At 60.8% G+C, this 14,100-nt stretch overlaps 1 protein-coding gene across 2 annotated transcripts in view; it reads right to left on the bottom strand.

The window, feature by feature from the left end:
- Positions 1-2,933: 2,933 nt before the first annotated feature.
- DISP3 (dispatched RND transporter family member 3) overlaps positions 2,934-14,100 on the bottom strand; it is a 29,657-nt gene continuing 18,490 nt past the window's right edge. For both annotated transcript variants that reach the window (XM_040987663.1, XM_040987665.1), the window contains 12 exons: positions 13,159-13,320; positions 11,872-11,985; positions 11,187-11,323; positions 10,613-10,797; positions 8,801-8,931; positions 8,488-8,660; positions 7,562-7,688; positions 7,020-7,165; positions 5,339-5,498; positions 4,633-4,746; positions 4,146-4,312; positions 2,934-3,426 (listed from right to left, as the gene is read on the bottom strand). In XM_040987663.1, the coding sequence (XP_040843597.1) occupies positions 3,064-3,426; positions 4,146-4,312; positions 4,633-4,746; positions 5,339-5,498; positions 7,020-7,165; positions 7,562-7,688; positions 8,488-8,660; positions 8,801-8,931; positions 10,613-10,797; positions 11,187-11,323; positions 11,872-11,985; positions 13,159-13,320 (1,979 nt within the window). In that variant the 3' untranslated portion in view covers positions 2,934-3,063. The remainder of the gene's footprint in view (positions 3,427-4,145; positions 4,313-4,632; positions 4,747-5,338; positions 5,499-7,019; positions 7,166-7,561; positions 7,689-8,487; positions 8,661-8,800; positions 8,932-10,612; positions 10,798-11,186; positions 11,324-11,871; positions 11,986-13,158; positions 13,321-14,100) is intronic.

The raw sequence follows: 14,100 nt of genomic DNA, 5'->3' as shown, positions 1-14,100 counted from the left end.
TTACTGCACACTGGAGCCAGCACATACTCTTACCAGCAGCGTCCTTGGACATAGCAGCTGGCAAATCTGTGGCTGCTTCCCAACCAGATAGGCACACACAGCCACATCCTCTGCTATCCCCAGCGTCTTTGGTTGGCCAAGGGTGGGCAGCACTTGTCCTCTCTCGGGCTCACAGTCTGCTTGGCATGGAGATACACACAGGGCTTGCATCGCAGGGTTCCTGTTCCCACAGCAGTGGACTGGGTACAAGTCCTTGCCATTGGGGAGGGAACCAAGGCCAAGTGCAGCATGCCCTGGGGTGCAGGTGCCCTTCTGTAAAGCTGGCTCTCTGTGGGGGCTCCTGGTCTCCAGGGGAGTCTGGGAGGAGCACAGGCTTGGGGAGGTGGCAAGTGACAGGCCCTCTGTCCTCACCACAGGACAGACCTCAGGCCAACCATTGTGCTCACTGACAAGTGCAGCTCATTCAGACCAGGAGCTGTATGCTTCAGTGGCATACCAAGGTCAAGGCCATGGTGGCAGTGCCTCTGTGACCCTGTGACCATGGTGTGCACATACATGATGGAGGGAGCTGTGGTTCAAGTACATGGCCAGTGACGTGGCCACAGTTCCCTGGAGCTCCCACCTCGTCATCTACCTCCTCCCCACTGGCCCGGGCCCCTCCTCCCTGGGAGGGAGAACCATGTCAGCCAGGAGCTGACATGATCAGGCATCCTGCAGGGCCTCAAGGGACAAGGTCAATTTGAGGCCAAGCAGCTGTGGAGCAGCATGCCCCCCACAAAGAGGGAGCTGGCCCGAAGCTAGCATGCTGTGCATTCTTCCTTTCCTCTCTTAACATCCAGGATGCTCAGCTGGGAAATGGGACTCCCCAAATCACAAGAGAGTCCTGAGGGGCCCAGTGGGTCTGCGTCCTAAATGGCAGCCCCAGTCACCATGGAGGGAGGTCCCCTCCACCCTGCCCACCACCCTGGCACTCTGGAAAGTCAGAGGTGGGTGACAGGGGAAGGGGAGGACGGGGATGAAGAGGAGTCCTTCCTTAAAATCAAGGTAGGGGTGGAAGAAATGGACATTACTGGATCTGCATGCAAATGATAAGCGAACAAACCCATCTGCACCTTAAAACCAGGCTGTTGGGAAGGTGTCAGGACAAGAGCTTGGAGCTGGCAGACCTGGGCTCGTCCATGAGGTGCTGCGTGCCTATCGTTGTGCTGCTTGGGACAGAACACATCCTGTAGAGGAGTCTCCCCCCCGACACCAGCAGCTGGAGGGCCCTGACGCGTGCCCACAGAGCACTGTGTGCTGTGTGCTGTGGCGGAGGGGTGGCCCTTCCCTTTGGCCACAGCACCTTGCACTAGGCCTCAGGGGGCTGCCACGTCACAGGAAAACACTCCTAGTATGGAATCTTCTGCAAGTTCAAGGGCAAAGATGGAGGCAGGGACCAGAGTGCTATCCTCAAGGAGCCCAACAGGAACCAGGAGAGGTGCTGGGGCAGGCTGTCCATCAGAGCTTCTGGTTGGGGTAACCCATCCACACCCTACCTTTGGATGTGCAGCTTCCAGAACTGAGCAAGTATTGGTTTTGTTTTGAAAATATTGTTTATATGAAAGGCAGAGGAACAGAGAGACACACAGCGTGAGATGGACCTCTCACCTGCTGGATCAGTCCCTAAATGCCCTGGAGAGCCAGGACTGGGCCAGGCCAAAGCCGAGTCGGCAGGTCAGTCCAGCCCTCCTGTGTGAGTGCCCATCAGCTGCTGCCTGCTAGGGTGCACCTTAGCAGAAGCTGCATCTGAAAGGAGCCAGACACGCAGCTCAAGCACACTTGACACAGGGCGGGGAGGCAGTGCTGGGCAGCCCCCAAAGTGTGTGAACTGCTGTGCCATCCCCACCCCCAGGCTTGGGGACACCGGGCAGGTTGAGTTGGACCTGAGCCCCTAGGATAGGGAACGGTTCTCAAGGGAGGCATCTGGAACAGGGTAGACAGGAACCAGGGACAAGGACACAGCCCCTCCCTGAGGGCATGATGAGCACATAGCCCTGCTCAGCATTTGTGGAGGAAATGGCAGATGGTGAAGACAGACAAGGGACGAGCAGCGGGTAGTGGTGGCCAACACGGGTCACCCACTGTTCTAGAGGCTCATCTCCAGAGCTTTCTGTGGCTGGGGCAAAGTACTGCATGCTGGGCAGCTGAAGCCATGGAACCTAGTCCCTCGGCTGTCTGTGTCAGTGTTCCGGCTTGGATGGTTGCATCCCAGGGGACAGTGTGCCCCAGGGCCCCACTCCCCAATTCCAATGGTTTGCTCATATGCATCCCAGGGGGCAGTGTGCCCCTTCCCGCCAGGGCAGTCCATGGGACTCCCACTTGGCCCCGAGAGCACTCCGATCCTTGTTCCTGGAGCACCAGCACCTTTCACCCGCCCCTCCCTCCATGCAGCTGTCCGGCCAATGCATGGCAATTTCCAGAGTATGAGGGAGCCAGTGCTAGGAAGGGGCTTGTGTCCAGAGGGGTGTCTGTGGTTTCACCTCACTTTATTAGGAACCATCTGCTGTGAGCAGGTGGCAGGCACGGGCTACCCCCAGGCACCCTGGGAGCTGAGGTGGAGATGTAGGCTGGGGGCTGTGAAGCAGGCTGGGCTGGGGCCCTAATCCTTAGGGGAGGTCTTGGAGGAGCCCCTGAGGCCGGGGCCTAGGTAGGGCATGCAGAACCCCAAGTTGGGTCCCTGTCTTCTGCGGCCAGGAACTGAGGTGCCTGGGGGATGACCAGGCTGGGACAGGATCAGGGTGGCAGCAGGTTGAGACCCCACCCACTGTTCCTCCTGCACAGGCCCCCAGGGAGCCAGGAGTGACAGGCAGCTGCTGAGTCTCCAGCTTCAGTTTCCACGAGGGAGGGGTGGCACCCAGGCCTCGACAGGGTGACCCCCTCTGATGACAGGTCAGAGCAGACGCTGGACCACCTGGCTGCAGCTCCTCCTGCCAGGCTGGGAGCTCTAGAGTCACTGCCGGTGCAAGGAGACCCCAGCTGAGGGGGTGCCGCACCTCATGTCCACTGCCGCGGGCAGGGTGTGGGCTATAGGGAGGCCCCGCTGGGCAAGGGGATCTTATAGCCGCTGTGCAGCAGCACGAGGCAGGCACCCAGCCCCAGAACCCCAGCCAACAGCACGGCGCCCAGTGCTTTGAGGAAGGAAGTCCTGGAGCGCGTGAAGGAGCCAGGCGCCATGACTCCCAGCAGCGCCGTGCTGACCGTGAGTGTGTAGAGGATGGACACGCCCGTGTTGAGAGCCACGATCTTGCCGAATTTGGCGAAGGGTGCGATGATACAGAAGAAGAGCGGCACGGTGGCAATGACTGTGGTGAGTGCGCTGGAAACGATGGCCACGCCCACGTGCCGCACGGCCTCCAGCGTCCGCCACTGGCGCTGTGAGCGCGCGTCCTGCGGCCAGAGCGAGGGCGAGCACTGGGCTGCTGTCCAGGTCCAGCCTGGGCCAGTGGGTGGGGCGAGAGGGGAGCACAGGCTCCTCCCTGGGGTCCCGGGCCACGGTGGGTGATGGATGATCAGGGCTGGGACACAAGGTGCAGGGAGCGGACTTCCATTCCCAGGGCTCAGGGGCGTTGCACTGGGTCCTCTGTAGAGGGCAGTCTTGAGGGATCTGACTGCTTTTGACCCAAGGCAGTTGAATGTGTAACTCATGCAATTTTTTAGATTTTGGAGTATAGTCACACCGATTCAATGCCAAACCAGGAAAGAAAAAGGCCAAGCAAACCCTTGTAAGGCACAGAGCTGGGCATGGGTGCTAGGATGCCAGCGCTAAGATGCAGGCACCTAACAGAGATGGAGGGAAGGGGCCGTGGCCTTGGGCACAGCTCAGCCCCTGCTCTCAGAGCTGGAGAATAGGATATGGATGGGGGCCGGAGGCAGGAAGTGTCCTTGCTCCCCCACTTGTCTAGCCCCACCCTCTCCCTCTTTGCTCACCTAAGGAGACAGAAGCTGGGGGGTGCGCATCCAAGGGTGCTGTTAGGGCCCAGCTCCTCTTAGAATTTGAGTCCCTGGGACCTCGAGGTCAGCTCCAGGGATGTCCAGTTGTTCTTGGAGGTCCCCCCAAGCTGTGCTGGGGCAGGAGAAGAATTCAGGGGGGCAAGCTGGGTGCTCACCTCATCCTGGTGGGGGGGCAGGTTCTCTCCAGCCAACAGGTAACCCTCTACCAGATGAACGCAGTAGTCCACCGAGGAGCCGACCAGGATGGACAAGGAGATGGCTTCCACAGCGCCCATCTCCCAGCCACTCCAGTACATGATGGTCACCACGAGGCAGACGATGCCTGCGAGATGAGCGACTGAGATGCAGCCCCACCTGCACCATCCTGGAGGACCCAGGGTAGGGGATGGGGAGACAGGAATTCTGGGGTCCCCAAGGCTAAAGAGAGCTGGGGTCCAAGAGGGGACAGCAAGGACATAGTGGGGCAGAGGGGCTCTGGCCCTTCTTGGGGAGCACCGGCTTGGGGGCTGCAGCCTCAGGTGCCCCACCACTGCAGTACCACGTGCAGTGCCTTTCTGCCAGGTCGGGAAGCCGCCTTTGGGGAGATTTGTGCCTAGAGCCCTCCCAGGGGCCCCTGCTCTCCCTGCCCCTCTGCCCACGTACCCAGGATGCTGAGGAGCACTGGCAGCAGGAGCAGGATGTGCGTGGTGAACACCGCCACGGCTGCCACACAGATGAGGAGGGACAGCACCAGGCCATAGAGGGCGCTCTGTACCCCTGTGAGGAAGGAAAGAGCAGCCCTCAGGTGGCTGCCACTCCAGCCACGCCAAGGATAAGGGGCTACAGTGCGGGAGTGTGTGTGGATGGGCAGTCAGGGCAACGCTGGGCCGTGCCACTCCATCCAAGCCATTGGACCTCTCTGGGGTACCAACAGGACCCACCCTGGGGGTTTCTTGGCCCTGAGGAGCTAACCTCCTTAGGCCAATAATTGTGACATTTCAGGGAGCTGAATTTATGATCAGAGAGGAGGCCAGGTGCCCCAAGCAGCAAAGGACCCAGACTCTGACCACCCCTGAGTGTTTTGGTTGCTGCATCATCCTGGCTTCCTGGGGCTCTTGGTCAGGACCCAACAGACAAGCAATGTGTGGGAGTGGCTCAGGAGTAACCACCCTTGCCCCCCATCCCTGCCCCTGGCTCCACCCCACCTTCCCTGCCCCCCATCCCTGCCCCTGGCTCCACCCCACCTTCCCTGCCCCCCATCCCTGCCCCTGGCTCCGCCCCACCTTCCCTGCCCCCCATCCCTGCCCCTGGCTCCGCCCCACCTTCCCTGCCCTAACTCCCGCCTCCCCATCTGCCCCACCTCACTTGCCTATGATCTCCATGAAGATCTGCTTCCAGTGCTCACAGGTCTGGAAGCCACGGCGCAGGGCTGAGCCCTCCGGGAATGTCTGTAGCTGTTGCTGGAGGAAGCTCTCCCAGCGCAGGTAGTCTGAGTAGGTCTGAAAGGAGGACTTGCCCTTGTATGTGGTCTGTGGGAGACACGAGCTGGTGAGGCAGCTGGGGGCTGTGGCCTGGCTGCCCTTCCCGAGGGCTGAGCTGTGGCAAGGATGATCCAATCCCCGTGGCTCCCACCAGCCCCTCCATGTGATTCTCACAGCGGCTGCAGGCTTACGCACAGGCAGCCACGGCTCCTGTCCTTTTCCAACCCAATCACCTCCCACTCTGGGAAGCCCACACTCCTGCCCCCCACCCTCCTGCCCCCCACCCTCCACACAGCCTGGGCCTTGTGCCTACAGGGACAGCTCATGCTCATCCTACAGGGCCAGCTCAGATGCCTCCTCCTCCAGCAAGCCTTCCTGCATGGCACTGGTGCTTCTCTGTCACAGCTCAGCAGGGCCTGGCAACTAGCCTCCCACTGAGTCCCCAAGCGTGTGAGCAGCCCACCTGCATCACTGTGCCCAGCCCCAGGGTGTCCACAGAACAGGGAAAGGAACAGACACTAGTCCTGCTCCTGAACTTTCTCCCATGTTCTCTCATTGAGCACAAACCAGTGTGCAGCCCACCTGTGCCCATGTGTGTATCTGGGTGGTAGTGGGGGGTACACCCGGGCTGGGCTTGAGCGGAGAACACCTTCCTCTCTGCAGCTGCCTGGGGCTTCAGCCTGATAAAGGCAGCTGCTCCCAGTCCAGGTGAAACCCCCACCCACGCCATGGAAGGACCGATGCGGAGACTGCGTGAGTGTGCACCCTCCCGGTGTGTTGCTACGTGTAACAGACTCCAACAGCAGGCATCCCACTATGTGTATCTTACCACAGTTTAAAAATAAACTTAACAAGCCGTATGAGCTTTGAACTGCTTTCCAGGGAAGCCTGGAGCCCTTCTGGCCGGGGCTAGGGGACCTGTTGCTGGCACAGCAGGAGACACAGGCACTGGAGCACGGGTGAGTTGGTCTATTCTCATTCCCAAAAGCTTTCCTGAACTTTCTCGTCATGCTGTCTGCAGAGCTGCTGGGACTGGGAAAGGGCAGGGCCTCTGTCCCCTTCTGTTCAAGCAAGCACCCAGCTCACCCCCGTAGGCAGGCGCTGGAGCTGGGTTAGGACGGAGGCAGCAGGGGACAGCCAGGCCAGGGGGGTGAGTGTGTTGCCTGTGTGTGTTCAGTGCTCCTCAGGCAGAGCTCTAGCATGTGTGAGACAGCCTGTCCCCTTCTTCCAAGCCTGGCCTCCCCTGGCCACGTGGGGAAGCCCACCAGGCTCCGTGCCTCCGACCCCAGTCTCCCACAGGGACAGAGTGTGGCATTCTGGACTCCTCAGTCCCTTTAACCCCAGCGACTACACAATGACACAGAGCCTGACTGGGGGTAGGGCTGGTACCTGTGGCTACAAGGGCACAGCTCAGCCTGGCAGGAAGGTGGCCTGGTTTAGCCCCAGGCACCCATGCTCACTGGTCATGTGACCACAGGCAAGCCTCTCCACGTGTCTGGGCCTCAGTGGCTCCCGAGGAGGTGACACAGGAGCAAGTGCCCCCGTGCCCCGTGGGGCACCCCGGCTCACCGACTCGAAGGCCATGGAGATCCACTGCACACGGCCCTCCTTGACACCCACTGCCCCATGGGAGAGCTGCCCCGGCAGCAGGTTGGGCTCGGGCAGCTCCTTGCACTCCGGGTGCAACATCTGCAGGAAGGAGGAGATGCTGTAGCCTGCAAGGAGAGGCCGGAGAGGGAGTGGGCAGGGGCCTCGGAACGGCGGGGCCCCCAGCCCACCACTCCCATGCATGCACACGCACCTTCCTCCCAGGGTTCCCAAGTGCTGATAACCCCTGACACGGGCACTGGGAAACCCCAATGCCTATGTGCCTGTGGGGTGGGAGCTGACCCTTTGGGCTGCCTCTGGGACAATCCCAGCCAGGCCTCAGCCAGCTTGTTTTGGGGCCACACCACACCTGTGACCTCTGTGCCAGGTTCCACTCAGGCACAAGGCCGCTCTCAGCTCACAAACACGTGAGTGTTTGCACGCACTCTATCCCGGCGTAGACACACACAGACATGTGACCAGACACGCGTGGCAGTCCCTGCTCCTGGCTCCCGCCCTCGTACCTGAGGGCAGGCACTGGGCCCCGCCCGGCTTCACCAGCTCCGCGTTGCCGGCGATGGCCTTGCAGAGGCGGCACAGGTGCCCGATTTCTTTGAAGAGGTCAAAGCTGCCATCGTAGATGACGCTGCCCTTTCCCAAGGAGACACAGGCAGGCCGGGCTGGCTCAGTGAGATGAGCTTCTGTCCCCTTGGTGATTCCCTACAGTGCTGTCCTCTACCCAGGACCTGTGGACACCTGTGTCCTGGCATGCTGCCTGGCCCAGGAGGTCCTGCCCCCTGTCCCCCATGCCTGCCTCTGCCCATCTCTGAGGGCTCACCCCTTTTCTCCCAATGTCCTGGACTTGGTATTTATCCCCTGCCTTTCCAGGCAGCCCCATGCTGCCTCTGTTCTAACTACTGCCTGGTGTCCGCCCTGCCAGCCTGCTCAGAAAGCCTGAGATCCATGCTGCCTCCACCTTGTACTGGATGGCGGCCCTGTCTGTCATGCCCTGTGCCTGGCACTCAGCCTGACTAAGGGATTTGCCCACCAGACGTCCTCAGCACCCTTTCTGTGCCAGGCCAAGTCTTAGCCCACACATCACCAGTGTGGGTCATGCACACGAGGGACAGCAAAGGAGGCCTCACAAGGCAGCATGTGCCATAACCAAGGCTAACAGCCAGGGCTGAGTGGCAAGGCAAGGAGGCTTGCCTGCTTGTGTCTATTGTCTCCAATGAGCATTTGAAGGAGCCTGCCTGGGCCCCAAAGTGTCCCCAGGTGCCTAGCTGAGCCCCCAGAGGACACACGGGGGCCAGGAGCCGGGACCCACATCCCTGACGGCTCTAACTCTGTTTATGGGATAAATCTTGCTTAGGGCAGAGGAGGTATGATGTCACAGGACCCATGGAATTGTCTGGACCGGGAGGCCAGGTGAGTGGGCCCAGGCACCTACCGGGTCTCCGATGACATGGTTGTCCACCTGCCGTGTACGGTTGATGCCGATGATGCCAAAGACCACAAAGACCATGGCCCCTGTGTCTACGAGTGGCCGCACTGCCGGCTTCCCGCAGCCCGTGTTCACGCAGGGGTTGAAGCCGAAGGTGGCCGAGAGGTGGGCCTTGGGCACTGCAGGGGGAATTAGAGCCGTCAGGGAAGTAGGTCCCGGCTCCTGGTCCCCGTGTGTCCCCTGGGGGCTCAGCTCCCAGCCCCCCGTGTGTCCCTAGGGGACGTCAGCTCCCAGGCCCCTATGGATGCCCCTGGGATACCTTTCTCACTAGGTACATAGAAGAAGCCTTTGGTGGGCCCGTCGGGGCTAGAGCTGAGCAGGCAGCCGGGTGGGGCCAGGCACACACGCCCATGGTATGGGGGCCTGTGGGACTGGGCAAAGTACAGTTTCCTGTGGAGGCAAGGGAGGCAACGTCATGGCGCAGGCACAGCCTCGGGTGCTCCGCAGGACAGAGGTCTGCAGCCTGCCTGAGACTGTCCCCAGACAACACTGAGTGTCTGACCCCGGTCAAGGCCCCTGCCCTGTCTGGTCTTGGTCTCCCAGCAGGTGGCATGAGGGGCAAAGAGCAGCTCTCATGGTGGCCTCAGGGATGTGCAAGGGTCTGGTAGTGAAGAACCTAGGCGTTTTCTGCCTTTTGTGATTCTGCCTTAATGGCTTGGTATACTGGTCCCTGCTCAGACTCCAGTCTGGCTGCAACCAGGACCACTAGGGGCACCATGAGGCTGTGTCTGGCGCAAGGGTTCCACAGTTAGGGTGTTTGCTGAACCCCTGGACCCGATGCAGCTCAGTATGCTTTCTCAGTGTGGTATGCTCCCCCAGGAGGTACCTGACCTCTAGGCTCGGGAGAAGCAGGCAGAGGCAACCCCTGAAATCACCCTATCTCGAAGCCTCACCCCTCTTCCCCAAGCAGAGTTTGGCTTCGTGCAGGTGCTGAACACCCCAAAGCCAGCCCCCTGCAGGAGCCACTGTCCCCATGTCACAGGGCGGGTCTAGACCCAGCCACTCTCTTCCACTGAGAGGGTCAGGCAGTGTGTCCCAGTTTGCTGCAATGGCGCCTTTGACTTGGCAGCAGCCGAGCGCGGAAGCTGTGACTACATCATTTCCCAGCGTCCCCAGTCCCAGCACAGCGTGGCAGTCAGTGCTCATGAACCAGTGAGGGAGGGGGTCGGGGCTGGCCTCAGCAGCATGGCCTTCTGGGACAGACGCTCGGAGAGCCAGGCTCTGAACAAGCAGATGAACGCTAGTAAAAGCTGCCCCGGCTGGCCTGGGGAGCCCAGGAAATGGAATGCCAACCTGCTGCCCACAGTCCCCTCCCGCCCCTCCTGGCATTGGGCAGGGGCTGAGCGTACAGCCAGACCCCTGCCACCATGCTCCCTGCCACCACACCTACGGGAGGAGAGGTTTTACCCCAGCATTTTCTCAATGAGTTCCCCACTGAGTGTGGATAAGGGCCTCAGCAAGAATCCTCACTCACTGGCTCAGTGAGCACTTATTGAGTACCTGTTGTGTGCAGGTCACTGTGCTGGGTGCTGGGATTTAGCAAGATCTGAGCACTTAAAGGGTTGCTGCAGGATGCACATACGTGGGCAAGCAGGGACCAGAGTGGATCAGTATGACCTTGGGTGATGCTGGGGCCAGACGGAGTGGTGGCGGACACATGGAGGGACTGAGTGGGACGGAGTTAGATGGGGTGGGAGCTGTGGAACAGCCTCCCCCCGGGGCAGTGGTGACATATGGAAAAAGACCTGAATCTGAAGACGAGCAGCTGGGTAGAGCAAGGCCAGTGCCAAGGCCCTGAGGTGGACACTTGCTTGAGGAGTAGCATGGGGTCCCTGTAACCATCAGGAAAGACAATGGTGATAGTGATTGGGGCTGCGGGAGGGTGGCAGGCTGTAAGCCTGGGGTTTTTGCCAAAGTTCACCATTCCCTAGTCCTGGGCAGAGAAACTCCTGACCGGGGCGTGGGAGTGAACAGAGGTGTCTCGAGGGTGACCTATGGCATCTCCCATGTGAGAGAATGAACAAGCACGCGAGGGGTGGGCACTCCCACATGGGGGCTCTGGCCTCGTTACCGTGTGTGCTGCTGTTCCTTGGTGGCCACATAGAAACTGAAGTCGAATTTCCAGCCCCGCTTGGCGTCGCAGGCCAAGGTGGTCACCATCCACTTGCGGGAGGGGCTCGCCGCCTGGAGCAGCCCTACTGTAGACATACAAGCGGTCAGCTTCCTGGTGAAGTTACCAAAAGGCGCTCTATACACCTAAGCAGTGGGTTGACAGAGACAAGACACGTGACTCGGGGAGGCTGCCTTGGCTAGCCCGGCCTTGGCGGGGGCCTGTCCCCTCCCTCCTCATGTGTCGCACCCTGTCCCAGCCCAGTGTGGCGGACAGAGCCCTAAGCAGAAGCTCAGGGTTCAAGTCTGGCAGCCGAACCAGTCCTCCCCCTGCCTTCTGAGCCTTTGTCTTCCACCAGCAAATCTTTGTCCCAGGGGCCCCTGCTTTGGACCCGGCCCTCAGAGATGGGGAACTGGAGTAGCATTACCCTCTAAGACCCTGTATCCCCCCGCCCCCTGCAAGGTCAGTGCCACCGCTGTAGCATGGGGGACCCATCCCCGTGTTGGTGGCTCACTGTCCGGCAGTCCTGGCTCACCTGGAAGGAGGGCACCTCTCCATCCCCGGGCACCACACTCTGCCAAGGAGCAGGCAGGCTGGCATTGAGCGAGAGCCTGTAGATAGCCGGGTGACCTTTGCTCTTCACCTTGGACACGTACACAGTGCCTGGGGCATCTGGGGACAAGTGAGGGGCAGTCACTGCAACTGGCCTCTCTGGCGCCTGGGGCAGCTCTGTGGGCCAAGGGGCGGAACCCCAATCCAGGGCTAGCTACAAAAGTGGGCTCTGTCCCTCTCTCCTGGCCCAGGACTGTGGCATGGATATGGGCAAGGTGGTATTTGTCATGGAAGGGGGTGTTCTGGGTGACAGGGATGCAGCGAAGAAGACCCAGTGACAGGTGAGTGGTGATGCTGGGAATGGGAAGCCACAGCGTGAATGATGGCATGGCTGTTGCTACAGGACACACGTGACAATGCTGGGAGATGGAAGGACAAACAGCACTGCCTGGAGGGGTTCATTCCCACAGTGCCCAGCCACAGTCTGTTAGCCTGCAGGGCTCAGTACATCCCTACCAACCCCTGCCCTACATTCCAGGCCACCCTGGCTCAGGGGAGCTGCTGAGCTGTGCTGAGGACCCAGAACCCCCGAGAAATAGTTGCATTTGTTCCTTGTACAGGAACCGGCCCGCCTCACCCCTGCTCCTGTACCAACTCCCAGCACTGACCCTGCGGGGTGGCCTCAGGCCGGCTGGCCCAGGGTGCTCCCGTGCCACGCTTCCTCTTCTCCAGGGCGGTCCGGATGCTGTTCTGCAGGCTGCGGGGCTTCTCCTGGAACAGACCTGCCCCTACCCTCCCGTCAGCCATAGCACAGCCTCCTTCCTGGGCCCCCAGAGGCTGGGAGCAGGGACTGGCCCAGGGATGTAGGATTGGGGTCTCCCATCCCCAGTGGTGGTGGTGGGGTGGGAGAGAGAAGGGCAGAGAACAGGTGCTCTTCTGCACCTGTCTGGGAGCCCTGGGCTGAGAGGGAGGGGCCGGGCCTTGCGGGCTGGGGAGGTGGAAAGCAGCTGGGGACGTGGCCCGGGCTGGCTCTGATGTACAAGAGACTCTTCAGACACCTCCCTGAGCGACAGTCAATTACCACGCATCTGGCCAATGTCATGACCAAGGGGAAGGCCAAGTTAATCTGAACACCACCCTAATTAAGTGAAAGCAATTACAGCAGCCTGCGCATGCCCTCCTGTGAGGCCCAGGCATTCACTCAAGCGTGTCTCATCTGTTTTCTCACTGGTCCTACCGTGCTGTGTGGCCCTACTCTTGCGCCCCGAGTAAACTGAGGGCCTGTACCAGTCACCTTCACAGTAAGAGATGCCTTCAGCTCCCTCCGTTGCTCCATCACCAAGTCCTGTGGGAACTGCCTGCAGGCCTGGCTCCTCTGCCACTGCTGGCTCATTGACTCCAGTCCTGCACTCCTCTCCCTGAGCTGGCCTCCAGTCCATGCTGCACAGCACCTGTGGCCTTGACAGTGGCCCTTCTCTGCCTGTTGTCCCTCCTCTCCGCTGACAGGACAGAATCTGAACTCCCTGCAGCCCCTAGCCCTGGCTCAGCCCCCCACCCTGGCTCAGCTCCCAGCCCTGGCTCAGCCACCCGCCCTGGCTCAGCCCACAGACCCTGGCTCAGCCCCCCACCCTGGCTCAGCTCCCCGCCCTGGCTCAGCCCCCTGCCCTGGCTCAGCCCCCCCACCCCCGCCCTGGCTCAGCCCCTGGCCCTGGCTCAGCCCCCCACCCTGTCTCAGCTCCCCACCCTGGCTCAGCCCCCTGCCCTGGCTCAGCCCCCCCACCCCCGCCCTGGCTCAGCCCCCTGCCCTGGCTCAGCCCCCCCACCCCCGCCCTGGCTCAGCCCCCCACCCTGTTTTTGGCGTTGGTCCTTCCCAACTCAGCTGCTCTCTGCTTTGACTTCTCTCACCTCTCCCCTTCTTGCTGCCCTAATCCTTCCCCTGGGCTGGGGAGCCACACCTGAGCATGTGATGCAGGAGATGCCCTCGGCACTCAGGTTGTACTTGAGGTCCAGCAGCACCTGGATGTTAGTGTCCGGCCGGAAGAGCAGCGGCGCCCGGCTGGCAGGGCGGAGCCGGCTGGCAAACACTAGGGAGAGGATGAGGATGGAGACGAAGAGCCCTGCGAGGAAAGGATACGTGCTAGGTGAGGCTGGGGTCCCAAGCCTGGGTGAGAGCCACTCAGGTTAGGGGTGACGCTGTGGGTAGCATGTGCTATGGACAGGGCCTCCATGGTGGGTTAGGCTGTGACGTGTGGTATCACTTGGGTCTGACTAAGCCATCACCCAACCAGCATCTCAGAGCATAGAATAGTTTATAAGGAGCTGGCACATCCACTTGACCGCAGAGCATTCTAAGGCATTGTGGAAGAAGATGTCAATGGCAGTTGGAGTTGAAGGAGCCCTCTGCAAGCCATGCATGCGCGCGGCTACCACCTGCATGGATGCTGCTGCCTTCCGCGGGCGCCTCATTACAATACAGTTCATCACAGAATAGGGAACTGGGTGGCAGGCTCGCTGGCAGCTCAAGTTGCATGGTGAGCATGCTGCAGAACTGGCACTCAAACTTAGCTGTGCTGGGGTATGCATTTAGCCCAGTGGCTATGGCGCTGTGGGATGCCCACAAGCCATGCTGGAGTATCCAGGTTTGGCTGAGACCCACCCTGCCAACAGCCAGGCCAGACTAACTCCAGAGCCAAGTGTGAAGGTCTCTGCTGCCTTGGACCTTTTGATGATGGGCAGAGGAATACCACAGGTACTGCAGGCCCAGGCGCATGGGTGCAGGAGGAAGCATGGCTGATAAGAGGGCCAGGGCTTTCAGTTCAGTCTGACCCAAGGTTCCTTTGCATGAGGAGCAGGTTCCACTGCTTGCAAGGTGCTAGGGGGGGACTGGTCCCATGTTC

Source organism: Ochotona curzoniae, unplaced genomic scaffold (genome assembly GCF_017591425.1).
Source record: "Ochotona curzoniae isolate NIBS_2020 unplaced genomic scaffold, NIBS_Ocur_1.0 contig_4792, whole genome shotgun sequence".
Lineage (NCBI taxonomy): Eukaryota > Metazoa > Chordata > Mammalia > Lagomorpha > Ochotonidae > Ochotona > Ochotona curzoniae.
The sequence above is the reverse complement of the archived record's forward strand: the minus strand, read 5'-3'. Positions and strand labels throughout refer to the sequence as shown.